The sequence below is a fragment of the Excalfactoria chinensis genome, chromosome Z (assembly GCF_039878825.1).
Source record: "Excalfactoria chinensis isolate bCotChi1 chromosome Z, bCotChi1.hap2, whole genome shotgun sequence".
Taxonomy (NCBI): Eukaryota; Metazoa; Chordata; class Aves; order Galliformes; family Phasianidae; genus Excalfactoria; species Excalfactoria chinensis.
In genome coordinates, this window is record NC_092857.1 from 24,033 (window position 1) to 45,765 (window position 21,733).

Here is a 21,733-nt window from a genome sequence, read left to right on the forward strand (position 1 = left end):
CATAGGATCCCATAGACCCTATAGAGAGCCCATAAGACCCCATAAGATCCCATAGGGCAAAATAGGACCCCGTAGAGACCCCATAGACCCCATAGAGACCCCATAGGACCACATAGAACCCCATAAAGACCCCATAAGACCCCATAGACCCCATAGAACCCCATAGAGACCCCATAGGACCCCATAGAGACCCCATAAGACCCTATAGGACCCCATAGGACCCCATAGGGCCCCATTGAACCCCATAGAGACCCCATAGGATCTCATAGACCCCATAGGACCCCATAGAGCCCCCATAGACCCCATAGGGCCCCATTGAGACCCCATAAGACCCCATAGGACCCCATAGAGCCCCATAGACCCCATAGGGCCCCATAGGACCCCATAGGACTCCATAGAGACCCCATAGGACCCCATAGACCCTGTAAGACCCCATAAGACCCCATAGAGACCCCATCAAGAGCACATAAGACCCCATAAGACCCCATAGGGTTCCATTGGACCCCATAGGGCCTTATAGACCCCATAGACCCCATAAGACCCCATAGAGACCCCATAGACCCCATAGAGACCCCATAAGACCCCATAGACCCCATAGAACCCCATAGAGACCCCATAGAGCCCCATAAAGCCCTATAGGACCCCATAGAGACCCCATAGAGACCCCATAGAGCCCCATAGAGAGTCATAGACCCCATAGGACCCCATAGAACCCCATAGGACCCCATGGAGATTCCATAGGACCCCATAGACCCCATAGAGACCCCATAGAGACCCCATAGAGACCCCATAGGACCCCATAAGTCCCCATAGAGACCCCATAGAACCCCATAGAGACCCCATAGACCCCACGTAGGCCCTATAGGACCTTATAGACCCCATAGAGACCCCATCGAGACCCTATAGACCCCATAGGAACCCTTCAAGACCCCATAGGACCCAATGGGACCCCATAGGACCCCATAGAGATCCTATAGACCCATAGGACCCCATAGGACCCCATAAGACCCCATAAGACCCCATAGGGCCCCATAGGACCCCATAGAGACCCCATAGGACCCCATAGACTTCATAGAGACCCCATAGACCCCATAGGGCCCCATTAGACCTTATAGAGACCCCATAGAACCCCATAGGACCCCATTGGACCCCATAGAGAGCCCATAAGACCCTATAAGATTCCATAGGGCAAAATAGGACCCCGTAGAGACCCCATAGACCCCATAGACCCCATAGAGACCCCATAGAGTCCCCATAGGACCCCATAGAGCCTTCATAGACCCCATAGAACCCCATAGAGACCCCATAGAACCCGTAAGACCCCATAAGACCCCATAGAGACCCCATAGGACCCCATAGAGACCCCATAGACCCCATAGAGACCCCATAGACCCCATAAGACCCCATAGGAACCCATAGAGACCCCATAGAGTCCCCATAGGACCCCATAGAGCCCATAGGACCCCATAGAACCCCATTAAAAGCCATAGGACCCCATAGGACCCCATAGAGACCCCATAGGACCCCATAAGACCCCATAGAGACCCCATAGAGCCCCATCGAGACCCCATAGAGACCCCATAGACCCCATAGGACCCCATAGAGACCCCATAAGACCCCATAGAGACCCCATAGAGACCCCATAGAGACCCCATTGGACCCCATAGGACCCCATAGACCCCATAGACCCCATAAGACCCCATAAGACCCCATAGGGCCCCATAGGACCCCATAGAGACCCCATAGACCCCATAGAGCCCCATAGAGACCCCATAAGACCCTATAGAGCCCCATAGACCCTATAAGACCCCATAGAGACCCCATAGAGACCCCGTAGGACCCCATAGGACCCCATAAGACCCCATAAGACCCCATAGACCCTATAGATACCCCATAGAGACCCCATAAGACCCAATGGGACCCTATAGAATCCAATAGGACCCCATAGGACCCCATAGAGCCCCATTGAGACCCCATAGGACGCCATAGACCCCATAGACCCCATAGAGACCCCATAGGACCACATAGACCCCATAGAGCCCCATAGAGACCCTATAAGACCCCATAGACCCCATAGAACCCCATAAAGACCCCATTGAACCCCATAGAGACCCCATAGAGACCCCATAAGACCCCATAGGACCCCATAGACCCCATAGAACCCCATAGGACGCCATAGAGCCCCATAGAGACCCTATAGGACCCCATAGACCCCATAAGACCCTATAGGACCCCATAGAGACCCCATAGGACCCCATAGAGAGCCCATAGGACCCAATGGGACCCCATAGACCCCATAGGACCCCATTGAGACCTTATAAGACCCTATAGGACCCCATAGAGACCCCATAGGACCCCATAAAGACCCCATAAGACCCCATAGACCCCATAGAACCCCATAGAGACCCCATAGGACCCCATAGAGACCCCATAGACCCCATAAGACCCTATAGGACCCTATAGGACCCCATAGAGACTCCATAGGATCCCATAGAGACCCCATAGGACCCCATTAGATCTCATAGAGACCCAATAGGACCCCATAGAGACCCATAGGACCCCATAGAGACCCCATAGACCCCATAGGACCCCATGGTGACCCCATAAGACCCCATAAGACCCTATAGGACCCGATAAGACCCCATAGATCCCATAGGACCCCATAGAGCCCCATAGGACCCCATAGACCCCATAGAGACCCATAGAGACCCACTAGACCCTATAAGACCCCATAAGACCCCATAGAGACCCCATAGGACCCCATAGAGACCCCATAGACCCCACGTAGACCCTATAGGACCCCATAGACCCCATAGAGACCCATAGAGACCCCATAAGACCCTATAGGGCCCCATTAGACCCCATAGAACCCCATAGGGCCCCATAGAGACCCCATAGAGCCCCATAGAACCTATAGAGAACCCATAAGACCCCATAAGACCCCATAGAGACCCCATAGAGTCCTCATAGGACCCCATAGACCCCATAGAGACCCCATAGATCCCATAGACCCCATAGAGACCCCATAGAGACCCCATAGGACCCCATAGAACCCTCCCATAAGACCCCCATAGATTCATAAGACCCCCCATAGAGACCCCATAGAACCCCATAGAGACCCCATAGGACCCCATAGGACCCCATAGGGCCCCATTGAACCCCATAGAGACCCCATAGGATCTCATAGACCCCCATAGGACCCCATATAAGAGCCCCCCATAGACCCCATAGGGCCCCATTGAGACCCCATAGGACCCCATAGAGACCCCATAGGACCCATAAGACCCCATAGAGACCCCATAGAGACCCCATAAAGACCCCATAGACCCCACGTAGACCCCATAGGATCCCATAGACCCTATAGAGATCCCATAGAGACCCCATAAGACCCCATAGAGACCCCATAGGACCCCATAGAACCCCATTAAGACCCCATAAGACCCCATAGACCCCATAGAACCTAATAGAGACCCCATAGGACCCCATAGAGCCCTATAGAGACCCCATAGGACCCCATAAGACCTCATAGAGACCCCATAGAGCGTCATAGATCCCATAGACCCCATAGAGACCCTATAGGACCCCATAGGATCCTATAGACCCCATAGAGACCCCATAGAGACCCCATAGGACCCTATAGACCCTATAGAGACCCCATAGGACCCCATAGAGACCCCATAGACCACCATAGGACCCCATAGAGCCCCATAGACCCCATAGAGACCCCATAGAGACCCCATAGAACCCCATAGGACCCCATAGACCCCATAGAGACCCCATAGAGACCCCATAAGACCCCATAGGACCCCATAGACCCCATAGAGACCCCATAAGACCCCATAAGATCCCATAGACCTCATAAGACCCTATGGAGACCCCATAGGACCCCATAGGATCCCATAGGACCCCATAGAGACCCCATAGAGCCCCATAAGACCCCATAGACCCCATAGGAACCCATGGAGACCTCATAAGACCCCATAGGACCCATAGAGCCCCATAGGACTCCATAGAGACCCCATAGACCCCATAGAGACCCCATAGACCCCACGTAGACCTATAGGACCCCATAGAGACCCCATAGGACCCCATAGAGACCCCATAGGACCCCATTAGATCTCATAGAAACCCAATAGGACCCCATAGAGACCCCATAGGACCCCATAGAGCCCCATAGGACCCCATAAGTCCCCATAGAGACCCCATAGAGACCCCATAGAGCCCCATAGAGACCCCATAGAGACCCATAGAGACCCCATAGACCCCATAGGACCCCATAGACCCCATAGGACCCCATAGAGCCCCATAGGACCCCATAGACCCCATAAGACACCATAGGACCCCATAGAGCCCCATAAGACCCCATAGAGACCCCATAGGACCCCATAGAGACCCCATAGACCCCATAAGACCCCATAGGGCCCCATAGGACCCAATGGGACCCTATAGGATCCAATAGGAACCCATAGGACCCCATAGAGACCCCATAGACCCCATAGAGCCTATAGGACCCCATAGACCCCATAGAGACCCCATAGAGACCCCATAGGACCCCATAGAACCCCATTAAACGCCATAGGACCCCATAGAGACCCCATAAGACCCCATAAGACCCCATAGACCCCATATAGACCCCATAGGATCTCATAGAACCCCATAGAGACCCCATAGAACCCCATAGAGACCCCATAGGACCCAATGGGACCCTATAGGATCCAATAGGAACCCATAGGACCCCATAGAGCTCCATAGAGACCCCATAGAGACCCCATAGACCCCATAGACCCCATAGAGACCCCATTGGACCCCATAGAGACCCCATAGGACCCCATAGAGACCCATAGAGACCCTATAAGACCCCATAGACCCCATAGACCCCATAGGACCCCATAAGACCCTATAGGACCCCATAGAGACCCCATAGGACCCCATTGACCCCATAGGACCCCATAGAGCCCCATAGAGACCCCATAGGACCCCATAGGACCCCATAGAGACCCCATAGACCCCATAAGTCTCCATAGGGCCCCATAGAGACCCCATAGGACCCAATGGGACCCCATAGAGACCCCATTGAACCCTATAGAGCCCCATAGAGACCCCATAGGACCCCATAGGACCCCTTAGGGCCCCATAGAGCCCCATAGGACCCCATAGAGACCCCATAGAACCCCATAGAGACCCCATAGAGCCCCATAAAGCCCTATAGGACCCCATAGAGACCCCATAGAGCCCTATAGAGAGTCATAGACCCCATAAGACCCCGTAGGACCCCATTGACCCCATAGAACCCCATAGAGACCCCATAGAGCCCCATAAAGCCCTATAGGACCCCATAGACCCCATAGACCCCCATAGAGACCCCATAGAGACCCCATAGACCCTATAGAGACCCCATAGACCCCCCATAGTCCCCATAGAACCCCATAGGATCCCATAGACCCCATTAAACCCCATAGGACCCCATAGAACTCAATGGGTCCCCATAGGATCCAATAGAGCTCCCGTTATAGCGCCACCTGCTGGCAGCTGAGGGTATTGCAGGCCCCCATAGAAACCAATGGGGCCCCATTAAACGCTATGGGCTCCATTAAACCCTATGGGCTCCATTAAACCCTATGGGCTCCATTAAACCCTATGGGCTCCATTAAACCCTATGGGCTCCATTAAACCCTATGGGCTCCATTAAACCCTATGGGCTCCATTAAACCCTATGGGCCCCATTAAACCCTATGGGCTCCATTAAACCCTATGGGCTCCATTGAACCCTATGGGCTCCATTATAGCGCCACCTGCTGGCAGCTGAGGGTATTGCAGGCCCCCATAGAAACCAATGGGGCCCCATAGACCCCCATAGAGACCCCATAGAGACCCCATAGACCCCATAGAGACCCTATAAGACCCCATAGACCCTATAAGACCCCATAGAGACCCCATAGGACCCCATTGACCCCCACTTCCTTCCCAGTTACCTGCGGGGCCGCCTGACCCTCCCTCAAGTCAATGGCGTCCTCAGTTCCTTCCGGCAAGCCGCCATCTTGAAACATGGCCGCTCCCATCGCAACCGCTTCCGGGATGAGGAAACCAACGAGACTCAATGTAAGTCGTAGAGTGTCTACTTCCCGGAAGTGAGGCCTACTTCCGGAAGTGAGGCCTACTTCCGGAAGTAAGGCCTACTTCCGGGTTGTGGGGCCTACTTCCTGCCCAGCCGCCATCTTGGATCTCCATCCTCCCCCCCCCCCCCTATAGACCCCATAGAGACCCCATAAGACCCCATAGAGACCCCATAGGGCCCCATAGAACCCCATAGGACCCCATAGGACCTTATAAGAGCCAATAGAGACCCCATAGAGCCCGTAGGATCCAATAGGACCCCATAGAGACCCCATAGGACCCCATAGAGCCCCATAGGATCCAATGGGACCCCATAGGACCCCATAGGACCCCATAGGACCCTATAGTACCCCATAGAGACCCCATAGAGACCCCATAGGACTCCATAAGACCCCATAGAGACCCCATAGGACCCCATAGGATCCCATAGACCCCATTAAACCCCATAGGACCCCATAGAACTCAATGGGTCCCCATAGGATCCAATAGAGCTCCCGTTCTAGCGCCACCTGCTGGCAGCTGAGGGTATTGCAGGCCCCCATAGAAACCAATGGGGCCCCATAGACCCGTATAGGACCCCATAGAGCCCCATAGAGACCCCATAGAGACCCCAATAGGACCCCATAGAGCCCCATAGGAACCCATTGAACCCAATAGAACTCCCATAGAGACCCCATAGAACCCTATAGACCCCAATAGGCCCCCATAGATTCCAATGGGACCCTATAGGACCCCATAGAGACCAATAGAACCCAATGGAGCCCCATAGACTCCCATAGAGCTCCTGTTATAGCGCCACCTGCTGGCAGCTGAGGGTATTGCAGCCTCCCATAGACCCCCATAGAACCCAATGGGACCCCATAGGACCCCAATGGGTCCCCATAAGACCCCAATAGGACCCCATAGGACCCCCATAGAGACCCCATAGAACCCCATAGAGCCCCATAGACTCCAATAGGATCCCATAGAACCCCATAAATTCCAATATGACCCCATAGGACCCCCATAGACCCCAATGGGACCCCATAGAAACCCTATAGGACCCCAGAGACCCCCATAGAGCCCCATAGACTTTAATGGAACCCAATAGAACCCCCATAGGACCCCATAGAGCCCCATAGAACCCCATAGAGACCCCATAGACCCCATAGACCCTATAAGACCCCATAGATTCCATAGGACTTCATAGAGACCCCATAGGGCTCCATAGACCCCCATAGAGACCCCATAGAGCCCCATAGGACCCCATTAAACCCTATGGGCTTCCTCCTTCACTTCCTCTTCCTCTTCCTCCTTCCAGCCGCCATCTTTGTGCTCGAGGCCGACCTGAAGGAGCTGAGCGGGCTCCCGTTGGACCGCAGGTTCTATTCCATCCTCCCCGTGCTCCGCCATTGCCATAGGATCAAAGAGATACGGGGGGGGGGGGGTCGTTCGTTATGTCCTATGTTAATTGGGGTCTATGGGGTCCTATGGGGTCCTATAGAGGTCTATTGGGGTCTATGGGGGTTCTATTGGGTTCCATTAAAGTCTATGGGGGTCTATTGGGGTCTATGGGTCTCTATTGGGTTCCATTAAAGTCTATGGGAGCCTATTGGGTTCTATGGGTCTCTATTGGGTTCCATTAAAGTCTATGGGAGCCTATTGGGTTCTATGGGCCTCCATGGGGTCCCATTGGGTTCTAAGGGGCCCCGTTGGATTCTATGGGGCTCTATGGGGTCTCTATGGGGTCCTATAGGGTCCTATTGGGATCTATGCGGTTCTATAGAGTACCATTAATGTCTATGGGGGTCTATGGGGCTCTATGGGATCCTATGGGGTCCTATGGGGTCCCATTGGGGTCTCTATGGGGTCCTATGGGGCTCTATGGGATCTATGGGTCTCTATGGGGTCTCTATGGGGCTCTATGGGGGGTATATGGGGTCCTATGGGGTTCTATGGGGCTCTATGGGGGTCTATGGGGGTTCTATTGGGCCCTATTGGGTCCTATGGGGCTCTATGGGGCTTCTATTGGGATCTATGGGGTCTCTATGGGGTCCTATTGGGCTCTATGGGGGTTCTATTGGGATCTATGGGGCTCTATGGGGTCCTATGGGGGTTCTATTGGGTTCCATTAAAGTCTATGGGGTCGTATTGGGTTCTATGGGGTCTCTATGGGGCTCTATGGGGTCCTATGGGGTCTCTATGGGGTCCTATGGGGTCTCTATGTGGTCTCTATGGGGCTCTGTGGGGTCTTATAGGGTCTCTATGGGGCTCTATGGGGTTCTATTGGGTCCTATGGGGTCCTATGGGGCTCTATGGGGCTCTATGGGGCTCTATGGGGGTCCTATTGGGGTCTATGGGGTCTATAGGGCTCTATGGGGTCTCTATGGGACTCCATTGGCTTCTATGGGGCTCTATGGGTCTCTATGGGGTCTCTATGGGGCTCTATGGGGGCTCTATGGGCCCCCATTGGTTTCTATGGGACTCCATTGGGTTCTATGGGCCCCCATTGGTTTCTATGGGGCTCTATAGGTTCTATTCCATCCTCCCCGTGCTCCGCCATTGCCACCGGATCAAAGAGATACGGGGGGGGGGGGGGTCGTTCGTTATGTCCTATGTTAATTGGGGTCTAATTAGGGCCATTAAATGGGTTCTATGGGGTCTATGGGGTCTCTATGGGGTCTCTATGGGGGTCTATGGGGTCCTATTGGGGTCTATGGGGCCCCATTGGTTTCTATGGGGGCCTGCAATACCCTCAGCTACCAGCAGGTGGCGCTATAACAGCAGCTCTATGAGAGTCTATGGGATCGCATTGGGTTCTATGGGGCTCTGGGTCTCTATGGGGTTGTATTGGGTTCTATGGCGTCGTATTGGGATCTATGGGGTCCTATGGGACTCTATGGGGCTCTATGGGGTCTCTATGGGGTCTCTATGGGGCTCTATGGGGGTTCTATTGGGATCTATGGGGCTCTATGGGGCTCTATGGGGCTCTATGGGGGTTCTATTGGGTTCCATTGGGATCTATTGGGGTCTATAGGGTTCTATGGGGTCTCTATGGGAGTTCTATTGGGTTCAATGGGTTCCTATGGGGCTCTATGGGGTCCTATGGGGCTCTATGGGGTCTCTATGGGGTCCCATTGGGGTCTATGGGGGTCTATAGGGCCCCATTGGTTTCTATGGGGGGCTGCAATACCTTCCTCTACCAGCAGGTGGCGCTATAACGGGAGCTCTATTGGATCCTATGGGGCTCTATGGGATCCTATGGGGCTCCATTGGATTCTATGGGACTCCATTGGTTTCTATGGGCCCCCATTGGTTTCTATGGGGCTCCATTGGTTTCTATGGGCCCCCATTGGTTTCTATGGGGCTCTATAGGTTCTATTCCATCCTCCCCGTGCTCCGCCATTGCCACCGCATCAAAGAGATACGGGGGGGGGGGGGGGGTTCGTTATGTCCTATGTTAATTAATTAGGGCTTAATTAAAACCTATGGGGTCTAATTGGGGTCTATGGGGTCTCTATGGGGTCTATGGGGTCTAATTGGGGTCTATGGGGGGTAATTGGGGTCTATGGGGGTTAATTAAGGCCTTAATGAGCCATTAAAGCCATTGGGAGCTCTTGATATGGACATTAATGGGGTCCTATGGGGCTCTATGGGGTCTCTATGGGGCTCTATGGGGCTCTATGGGGTCCTATGGGGTCCTATGGGCTTGTATTGGAATCTATGGGGTCCTATTGGGGTCTATGGGGTCTTTATGGGGTCCTATTGGGGTCTATAGGATCCTATGGGGTCTCTATAGGGTTTTATGGGGTCCCATTGGATTCTATGGGGTCCTATGAGGTTCTGTTGGAATCTATGGGGTCCTATGGGGTCGTAATCGAATCTATGGGGTTCTATGGGGTTCTGTGGGGTCCCATTGGGTTCTATTGGGTCCTATGGGGTCTTATGGGGTCCTTATGGGGTCCCATTGGGTTCTATGGGTCTCTATGGGGTCCTATGGGGTCCTATGGGGGTCTTATGGGGGTCTATGGGGTCTCTATGGGGTTCTATGGGGTCTATAGGGTTATATGCGGTCTCTAGGGGTCTCTATGTGTCTCTATGGGGCTCTATGGGTCTCTATGGGGTCCTATGGGGTTTCTATGGGGGTCTATGGGGTCCTATTGGGTTCTATGGGCCCCCATTGGTTTCTATGGGGGGCTGCAATACCCTCAGCTGCCAGCAGGTGGCGCTATAATGGAGCCCATAGGGTTCAATGGAGCCCATAGGGTTTAATGGGGCCCATAGGGTTTAATGGAGCCCATAGGGTTTAATGGAGCCCATAGGGTTTAATGGAGCCCATAGGGTTTAATGGAGCCCATAGGGTTTAATGGAGCCCATAGAGTTTAATGGAGCCCATAGGGTTTAATGGAGCCCATAGAGTTTAATGGAGCCCATAGGGTTTAATGGAGCCCATAGGGTTTAATGGAGCCCATAGGGTTTAATGGAGCCCATAGGGTTTAATGGAGCCCATAGGGTTTAATGGAGCCCATAGGGTTTAATGGGGCTCTATTGGATCCTATGGGGCTCCATTGGTTTCTATGGGGCTCCATTGTGTTCTATGGGGCTCCGCCATTGCCACAGGATCAAAGAGATACGGGGGGGGGGGGTCGTTCGTTATGTCCTATGTTAATGGGGTCTCTATGGGGTCTCTATGGGGTCTCTATGGGGTCCTATGGGGCTCTATGGGGTCCTATGGGGTCCCATTGGGGTCTATGGGGGTTCTATTGGGTTCCATTAAAGTCTATGGGGGTCTATTGGGGTCTATGGGTCTCTATTGGGTTCCATTAAAGTCTATGGGAGCCTATTGGGTTCTATGGGTCTCTATTGGGTCCCATTGGGTTCTATGGGGTCGTATTGGAATCTATGGGGTCGTATTGGAATCTATGGGGCTCTATGGGGTATCTATGGGGTCCTATGGGGTCCTATGGGGTCTCTATGAGGGTCTATGGGGTCCTATTGGGGTCCATGGGACCCCATTGGGTTCTATGGGGTCCTATTGGGATCTATGGGGGTCTATGGGGCTCTATGGGGTCGTATTGGTGTCTATGGGGGTCTATGGGGTCCTATAGGGGTCTATTGGGGTTTATGGGGGTTCTATTGGGTTCCATTAAAGTCTATGGGGCTCTATGCGTCTCTATGGGGCTCTATGGGGTTCTATTGGGTTCTATGGGATCCTATGGGGTCCTATGGGGTCGTATTGGAATCTATGGGGTCCTATTGGGGTGTATGGGTCTCTATGGGGGCTCTATGGGGCTCTATGGGGCTCTATGGGGGTTCTATTGTGTCCTATGGGGTCGTATTGGGTTCCATTAAAGTCTATGGGGCTCTATGGGGGCCTATGGGGTTCTATGGGGTTCTATGGGGTCCTATAGGGTTCTATGGGGCTCTATAGGGTTCTATTGGGGTCTATGGGGTCCTATAGGGTTGTATTGGGGTCTATGGGGTTCTATGGGGCTCCATTGGGTTCTATGGGTCTCTATGGGATCCTATTGGGTCCTATGGGGCTCTATGGGGCTTCTATTGGGATCTATGGGGCTCTATGGGGTCTATGGGGCTCTATGGGGTTCAATGGGTTCCTATTGGGGTCTATGGGGTTCTATGGGGTCCTATTGGGGTCTATAGGGTCGTATTGGGGTCTATTGGGCTCTATGGGATCCTATTGGGTCTATGGGGTCCTATGGGGTCCTATGGGGCTCTATGGGGCCCTATGGGGCTCTATGGGGTCTCTATGGGGTCCTATGGGGGTCTATGGGGTCCTAATGGGGTCTATGGGGTCCTATGGGGTTCTATTGGGGTCTATGGGATCTATTGGGTCTATGGGGCTCTATGGGGTCCCTATAGAGTCTATTGGTCTCTATGGGGCTCTATGGGGGTCTATGGGGTTCTATTGGGTCCTATGGGATCCTATTGGGTTCAATGGGATCCTATAGGGCTCTATGGGACCCCATTGGGTTCTATGGGGCTCCATTGGGTTCTATGGGACCCCATTGGGTTCTATGGGGCTCCATTGGTTTCTATGGGGCTCCATTGGGTTCTATGGGGCTCCATTGGTTTCTATGGGCCCCCATTGGTTTCTATGGGGCTCCATTGGTTTCTATGGGCCCCCATTGGGTTCTATGGGCCTCCATTGGTTTCTATGGGACTTCATTGGGTTCTATGGGACCCCATTGGTTTCTATGGGCCCCCATTGGGTTCTATGGGACTCCATTGGTTTCTATGGGACTCCATTGGGTTCTATGGGGCCCCATTGGTTTCTATGGGGGGCTGCAATACCTTCCTCTACCAGCAGGTGGCGCTATAACAGGAGCTCTATTGGATCCTATGGGGCTCTATGGGGCTCTATTGGGTTCCATTAAAGTCTATGGGGCTCTATTCGGTTCCATTGAAGTCTATGGGGCTCTATGGGGTCTATGGGGTTCTATGGGATCCTATAGAGTCCCATTGGGTTCTATGGGGTCCTATTGGAATCTATGGGGTTCTATGGGGTCCTATGGGGGCCTATTGGGTTCTATGGGTCTCTATGGGATCCTATTGGTGTCTATGGGTCTCTATGGGTCCCTATGGGTCTCTATGGGGTCTCTATTGGGTCTCTATGGGGTCCTATAGGGTTATATGGGGTCCTATGGGGTTCTATGGGGATCTATGGGGTCTCTATGGGGGCCTATTGGGTTCAATGGGATCCTATTGGGTTCAATTGGTTCCTATTAGGGTCTATGGGGCTCTATGGGACCCCATTGGGTTCTATGGGACCCCATTGGTTTCTATGGGACCCCATTGGTTTCTATGGGGCTCCATTGGTTTCTATGGGCCCCCATTGGGTTCTATGGGCCCCCATTGGGTTCTATGGGCCCCCATTGGGTTCTATGGGCCCCCATTGGGTTCTATGGGCCCCCATTGGGTTCTATGGGCCCCCATTGGGTTCTATGGGGCTCCATTGGTTTCTATGGGGCTCCATTGGGTTCTATGGGGCTCCATTGGGTTCTATGGGCCCCCATTGGTTTCTATGGGGCTCCATTGGGTTCTATGGGCCCCCATTGGTTTCTATGGGACCCCATTGGGTTCTATGGGGCTCCATTGGGTTCTATGGGCCCCCATTGGTTTCTATGGGGCTCCATTGGGTTCTATGGGGCTCCATTGGTTTCTATGGGGCTCCATTGGGTTCTATGGGGCTCCATTGGGTTCTATGGGCCCCCATTGGGTTCTATGGGCCCCCATTGGTTTCTATGGGGCCCCGTTGGATTCTATGGCCTCATCCGGCGCATCCAAAATGGCGGCCGCCGTTCACATGGAGCCCCATTAAACCCGTTCATTCGGTACCGAGAAGCGAACCGGCACCTTCGGCTCCACCCGAACCGGATCCGGAACTTCCCGAACCCTTTAAAATACCCTTAAAAAGCCCCAAAATCCGCCATCTTGTCGTTAAGATCCGTTCTAATAGTAGTTCCGGTGGGCGGCGCCATGTTGCGTCCGCCATTTTGGGTTACTTCCGGTTCGCGACGCGGCGTGATGGCGTCACTTCCGGCGTAAGGGAGGGTATATAAGGGAGGGGGCTGAGGGGGACGACGCCATTTTGGACACGATGCGGCCGGGAGACGGATCGTTCTCAAGGTAATTTAAGGCCTTTATTGGTTAATTAATGACTTATTAGCGATTAATAACGATTAATGAGGGTTTATTAGCGATTAATTAACGGTTTATGGTGGGTTTTAGGGCGTTAAACCGCTTCGAAACGGGGTTTAAAGCGGCTCTATGAGATGAATGGGGGTCTATGGGGGTATGCTAATGAGGTGTATGCTAATGAGGGGTATGCTAATGAGCTGTATGCAAATGAGGCGCCGTAGGATCCCATTGAGCCCCATTGGAGCCCATAGGATCCCATAGAGCCCCATAGAACCCAATGGGGCCCCATAGAGCCCCATAGAGCCCTATAGAGACCCCATAGAGACCCTATAGGACCCCATAGGGCCCCATAGAGCCCTATAGGACCCCATAGAGACCCCATAGGAACCCCATAGTGATCCCATAGGACCCCATAGAAGCCCATTGGAGCCCATAGAGACCCATAGGACCCCATAGAGACCCATAGGGCCCCATAGAGACCCCATAGGACCCCATAGAGCCCCATAGAGCCCCATAGGATCCAATGGGACCCCATAGGACCCTATAGGACCCCATAGAGACCCCATAGGACCCTATAGAGACCCCATAGGATCCAATGGGACCCCATAGAGACCCCATATGACCCCATTGGACCCCATAGAGCCCCATAGGACCCCATAGAGACCCCATAGAGCCTCATAGGACCCCATAGAGCCCCATAGGATCCAATGGGACCCCATAGAGACCCCATAGGACCCCATAGGACCCAATAGAACTCCATAGGACCCCATAAGGACCCCATAAGACCCTATAGAGACCCCATAGAGCGCCATAGGACCCCATAGAGACCCCATAGGAGCCATAGGACCCCATAGAGACCCCATAGGTCCCCATAGGATCCCATAGTGACCCCATAGGGACCCATACGATCCAATGGGACCCCATAGGACCCCATAGAGACCCCATAAGACCCCATAGGACGCCATAGAGCCCCATAGGATCCAATGGGACCCCATAGAGACCCCATAGGATCCAATGGGACCCCATAGAGACCCCATAGGTCCCCATAGGATCCCATAGTGACCCCATAGGGACCCATACGATCCAATGGGACCCCATAGGACCCCATAGAGACCCCATAAGACCCCATAGGACCCCATAGAGCCCCATAGGATCCAATGGGACCCCATAGAGCCCCATAGGACCCCATAGAGACCCCTTAGGACCCCATAGAGCCCCATAGGACCCCATACAGACCCCATAGAGCCCCATAGGGCCCCATAGAGCCCTATAGGACCCCATAGAGACCCCATAGGACCCCATAGAGACCTATAGGGCCCCATAGAGACCTATAGGGCCCCATAGAGCCCCATAGGACCCCATAGAGCCCCATAGGGATCCCATAGGACCCCATAGAGACCCCATAGGACCCCATAGGACCCCATAGAGGCCCATACGATCCAATGGGACCCCATAGAGACCCCATAGAGACCCTATAGGACCCTATAGAGCCCCATAGGACCCCATAGAGCCCCATAGGACCCCATAAGGACCCCATAGAGCCCCATAGGATCCGATAGAGCCCCATAGAATCCCATAGAGACCCCATAGGATCCCATAGAGACCGCATAGGACCCCATAGAGCCCCATAGGATCCAATGGGACCCCATAGAGACCCCATAGGACCCCATAGAGCCATATAGAGACCCCATAGAGACCCATAGAGACCCATAGAACCCCATAGAGACCCCATAGAGACCCATAGGGATCCCATAGAGCCCCATAGAACCCCATAGGACCCCATAGAACCCCATTGGACCCCATAGGACACTATGGAGCCCCATAGGATCCCATAGAGCCCCATAGGACCCCATAGTAACCCCATAATGATCCCATAGGACCCCATAGGACCCTATAGGACCCCTTGGAGACCCCATAGGACCCCATAGAGCCCCATAGGATCCAATGGGACCCCATAGAGACCCCATAGGATCCAATGGGACCCCATAGAGACCCCTTAGGACCCTATAGGACCCATTCAGACCCCATTAGACCCCATAGGACCCCATTAAACCCATAGGAACCCATATAGCTTATGTTAGAGCGCCACCTGGTGGCCCTATAGGCTATTGCAGGCCCCCATTATACCCCATAGGACCCCATTAAACCCTATGGGATCACATATAGCTTATGTTAGAGCGCCACCTGGTGGCCCTATAGGGTATTGCAGGCCCCATTAATCCCTATGGGCCCCATTAATCCCTATGGGGTCCCATATAGCTTATGTTAGAGCGCCACCTGGTGGACGTTTAGGGTATTGCAGCCCCCATTAAACCCTATGGGCTCCATTATACCCTATGGGCCCCATTAAACCCTATGGGGTCCCATATAGCTTATGTTAGAGCACCACCTGGTGGCCCTATAGGGTATTGCAGGCCCCATTAAACCCTATGGGCCCCATTAAACCCTATGGGCCCCATTAAACCCTATGGGCTCCATTAAACCCTATGGGCTCCATTAAACCCTATGGGCCCCATTATACCCTATGGGCTCCATTATACACTATGGGCTCCATTATAGCGCCGCCTTGTGGCCACTGAGGGTATTGCAGGCCCCATTAAACCCTATGGGCCCCATTATACCCTATGGGCCCCATTATACCCTATGGGGTCCCATATACCTTATGTTAGAGCGCTATCTGGTGGCCACTATAGGTATTGCAGGCCCCATTAATCCCTATGGACCCCATTAAACTCTATGGGCTCCGTTATAGCGCCACCTTGTGGCCACTATAGGTATTGCAGGCCCCATTAAACCCTATGGGGTCCCATATAGCTTATGTTAGAGCGCCACCTGGTGGCCCTATAGGGTTATGCAGCCCCCATTAGACCCTATGGGCCCCATTAAACCCTATGGGCCCCGTTATACCCTATGGGCCCCATTAATCCCTATTGGCCCCATTATACCCTATGGGGTCCCATATAGCTTATGTTAGAGCTCCACCTGGTGGCCATATAGGGTATTGCAGCCCCCATTAAACCCTATATATGGACCCAATAGAGACCCCATAGGACCCCATTGGACCCCATAGAGCCCCATAGGATCCAATGGGACCCCATAGAGTCCCCATAGGACCCCATAGAGCCCCATAGGATCCACTGGGACCCCATAGAGCCCCATAGAGCCCCATAGGATCCAATGGGACCCCATAGAGACCCCATAGGACCCTATAGGACCCCTTGGAGACCCCATAGGACCCCATAGAGCCCCATAGGATCCAATGGGACCCCATAGAGACCCCATAGGATCCAATGGGACCCCATAGAGACCCCATAGGACCCAATCGAGACCCCATAGGAACCCATAGAGACCCCATAGGGCCCTATAGGACTGATTCAGACCCCATAAGACCCCATAGGACCCCATTAAACCCATAGGATCCCATATAGCTTATGTTAGAGCGCCACCTGGTGGACCTATAGGGTATTGCAGGCCCCATTAAACCCTATGGGCCCCATTAAACCCTATGGGCCCCATTAAACCCTATGGGCCCCATTATACCCTATGGGCCCCATTATACCCTATGGGCTCCATTATAGCGCCGCCTTGTGGCTATTGAGGGTATTGCAGCCCCCATTAAACCCTATGGGCCCCATTAAACCCTATGGGCCCCATTAAACCCTATGGGCCCCATTAAACCCTATGGACCCCATTAAACCCTATGGGCCCCATTAAACCCTATGGGGTCCCATATAGCTTATGTTAGAGCGCCACCTTGTGGCCATTGTAGGTATTGCAGGCCCCATTATACCCTATAGGCCCCATTAAACCCTATGGGCCCCATTAAACCCTATGGGCCCCATTATACCCTATGGGCTCCATTATAGCGCCGCCTTGTGGCTGTTAATGGTATTGCAGGCCCCCATTATAAGTATAGGGAGGGGCGTGGCTTAGTGCCTCATTAGCATACGAGGCCCCGCCCCATTGGACTCCAGCCTATTGGGGGCGTGGCTTCATGTCTCATTAGCATACGGGACTCCGCCCCTTTAGACTTAACCCAAATGGGGGCGTGGCTTCGTGCCTCATTAGCATACAGTCATTAGACCCCGCCCCCTTGTGGGTGTGGCTTCCGTCCTCATTTGCATACGACGCTGAGTCCCCGCCCCTTTAGGCTTGAGTCCAATGGGGGCGTCCTCCCCATAGGACCCCATAGAGACCCCATAGGACCCCATAGAGACCCCATAGGACCCCAAAGAGACCCCATAGGACCTCATAGGACCCCATAGAAACCCCATAGGACCCCATAGAGCCCCATAGGATCCAATGGGACCCCATTGAGACCCTATAGATCCCCGTAAGACCCCATAGTGATCCCATAGAGCCCCATAGGATCCAGTGGGACCCCATAGAGACCCCATAGGACCCCATAGAGACCCCATAGGACCCCATAGAGACCCCATAAGACCCCATAGAGACCCCACAGGACCCCAAAGAGACCTCATAGGACCCCATAGAGACCCCATAGGACCCCATAGAGCCCCATAGGATCCAATGGGACCCCATAGAGTCCCCATAGGACCCCATAGAGCCCCATAGGATCCACTGGGACCCCATAGAGACCCCATAGGACCCTATAGGACCCCATAGAGCCCCATAGGATCCAATGGGTCCCCATAGAGCCCCATAGAGCCCCATAGGATCCAATGGGACCCCATAGAGACCCCACAGGACCCCATAGAGACCCCATAGGACCCCATAGAGACCACATAGGGCCCTTTAGGACCCCATAGAGACCCCATAGGACCCCAAAGAGACCCCATAGGACCCCATAGAGGCCCATAGGATCCAATGGGGCCCCATAGAGACCCCATAGGACCCCACAGGACCCCATAGGACCCCATAGAGACCCCATAGGACCCCATAGGACCCCATAGAGACCCCATAGGACCCCATAGAGACCCCATAGGACCCCATAGGACCCCATAGAGGCCCATAGGATCCAATGGGGCCCCATAGAGACCCCACAGGACCCCATAGAGACCCCATAGGGACCCCATAGGACCCCATAGAGCCCCATAGGATCCAATGGGACCCCATAGAGACCCCATAGGACCCCATAGAGCCCCATAGGATCCAAGGGGACCCCATAGAGACCCCATAGGACCCCATAGAGCCCCATAAGACCCCATAGTGATCCCATAGAGCCCCATAGGACCCCATAGAGACCCCATAGGGACCCCATAGAGACCCCATAGGACCCCTTGGAGACCCCATAGGACCCCATAGAGACACCATAGGATCCCATAGAGGCCCATAGGATCCAATGGGGCCCCATAGAGACCCCACAGGACCCCATAGGACCCCATAGGGCCCTATAGGACCCCATAGAGACCCCATAGGACCCCATAGGACTCCATAGAGGCCCATAGGATCCAATGGGACCCCATAGAGACCACATAGGACCCCATAGGACCCCATAGAAACCCCATAGGACTTCATAGAGCCCCATAGGATCCAATGGGACCCCATAGAGACCCCATAGGACCCCATAGAGCCCCATAGGATCCAATGGGACCCCATAGAGACCCCACAGGACCCCATAGAGTCCTCATAGGGCCCCATAATGCCCTATAGGACCCCATAGAGACCCCATAGAGACCCCATAGGGACCCCATAGGAATCCCATAGGACCCCATAGGATCCAATGGGACCCCATAGGACCCCATAGGACTCCATTAAACCCTATTAGACCCCATTAAACCCTATGGGCCCCATTAAACCCTATGGACCCCATTAAACCCTATGGGCCCCATTATACCCTATGGGCCCCATTAAACCCTATGGGCCCCATTATACCCTATGGGCTCCATTATAGCGCCGCCTTGTGGCTGTTAATGGTATTGCAGGCCCCCATTATAAGTATAGGGAGGGGCGTGGCTTAGTGCCTCATTAGCATAGGAAGCCCCGCCCCTTTGGACTCCAGCCTATTGGGGGCGTGGCTTCATGCCTCATTAGCATACAGTAGCGAAGCTCCGCCCCTTTGGGGCGTGGCTTCGGTCCTCATTAGCATATACGTGGCCTCCATTGGCCCCCATTATAACCCCATCTCTCTCTCATTATAGATTCAAGATGGCGGCCAATCGCGTCGAGCTGATTAGCATAAATTATGCTAATCCCATTAGCATATATGCAAATAGGAAGGAGAGAGGCACGTGAAGGGATCCAATGGAGCCTAATGGACTTGTATGCAAATGAGCCCTAATTAATATTCATGAGGCCTGTCGGAGATGCTGGATGAAGAGAGTAAGGTAAGGGGGCTCATTTGCATATGCAAATTAGGGGGCGTTAATATGAGGGGGTTAATTGGGTCCGATCGGAAATGGGACGCTGGCCCTTTAAATGGGAGGAGCTCCATTGAACCCTATTGGATCCCATTGACCCCATAGAGACCCTATAGGACCCCATAAGACCCCATAGAACCCAATAGAGACCCCATAAGACCCCATAGGACCCCATAAGACCACATAAGACCCCATAGGACCCCATAAGACCCCATTAAACCCCATAGGACCCCATAAGACCCCATTAAACCCCATAGGACCCCATAGAACCCCATAGGACCCCATTAAGCCCTATTAGACCCCATAAGACCCCATAGGACCCCATTAAACCCCATAGAGACCCTATAAGACCCCATAAGGCCCCATTAGACCCCATAGGACTCCATAAGACCCCATAAGACCCCATAGAACCCCAATAGGACCCCATAGAACCCCATAAGAGCACAATAGGACCCCATAGAGACCCCATAGACCCCATAGAACCCCATTAGACCCCATAGAGACCCCATTAAACCCCATAGAACCCAATAGAGACCCCATAAGGTCCCATTAGACCCCATAGGACCCCATTAAACCTCATAAGACCCCATAAGACCCCATTAAACCCCATAGAGACCCCATAAGACCCCATTAATCCCCATAGAGACCCCATAGGACCCAATAGAGACCCTATAAGACCCCATTATACCCCATAGAGACCCATAAGACGCCATTAAACCCCATAGACCCCATAAGGACCCCATAAGACCCCATAGAACCCCATAAGGACCCCATTAGGATTCAATATGACCCCATAAGACCCCTTTAGGACCCCATAGACCCCAAAAGGACCCCATAAGACCCCATAGAGACCCCATAAGACCCCATTAGGACCCCATAGAACCCAATAGAGACCCCATAAGACGCCATTAAACCCCATAGAGACCCCATTAAACCCCATAAGACCCCATTAAACCCCATAAGACCCCATTATAAGCTCAACCCTATAAGAAACCCATAAATACCCTATAGGACCCCATAAGACCCCATTAAACTCCATAGAGACCCCATAAGACCCCATTAAACCCCATAAGACCCCATAGAGACCCCATAAGACCCCATTAGACCCCATAAGAACCCCTTAAGACCCCAAAGAGACCCCATTAAATCCCATAAGACCCCATAGCGACCCATAAGACCCCACTAGAACCCCGAAGACCCCATAAGACCCCATAGAACCTAATAGGACCCCATTAGACCCCATAGAGACCCTATAAGACCCCATTAAACCCCATAGAGACCCCATAAGGACCCCATAAGACCACATAGGACCCCATTAAACCCCATAAGACCCTATAGGACCCCATAGGACCCAATAGAGACACCATAAGACCCCATAGAACCCAAAAGAGGCCCCATAGGACCCCATAGCGACCCCATAAGATCGCATTAAACCCCATAGAACCCCATAAGACCCCATAAAAACCCCATAAGATCCCATAGACCCCCATAAGACCACATAGGACCCCATAGAGACCCTATATGACCCCATTAAACCCATAGAGACCCCATAAGACCCCATTAAACCCCATAGAGACCCTATAAGACCCCATGAGACCCCATAAGACCCCATAAGGACCCCATAAGATCCCATAGAGACCCCATAGAGACCCTATAATACA

General features: G+C 53.2%; 1 protein-coding gene across 3 annotated transcripts in view; it reads left to right on the forward strand.

Moving 5' to 3' along the window:
- SKA1 (spindle and kinetochore associated complex subunit 1) overlaps positions 1 to 20,035 on the forward strand; it is a 30,863-nt gene extending 10,828 nt beyond the window's left edge. The window contains exons 5-7 of one of the 3 annotated variants that reach the window (XM_072359674.1): positions 5,969 to 6,099; positions 7,415 to 7,475; positions 19,854 to 20,035. In XM_072359674.1, coding sequence (XP_072215775.1) covers positions 5,969 to 6,099; positions 7,415 to 7,475; positions 19,854 to 19,947 — 286 coding nt within the window. In that variant the 3' untranslated portion in view covers positions 19,948 to 20,035. Of the gene's footprint in view, positions 1 to 5,968; positions 6,100 to 7,414; positions 7,873 to 19,853 lie in introns of those variants that run through there. The other 2 variants (XM_072359675.1, XM_072359673.1) reach the window with 2 other exon arrangements.
- The last annotated feature ends 1,698 nt before the right edge of the window (positions 20,036 to 21,733 follow it).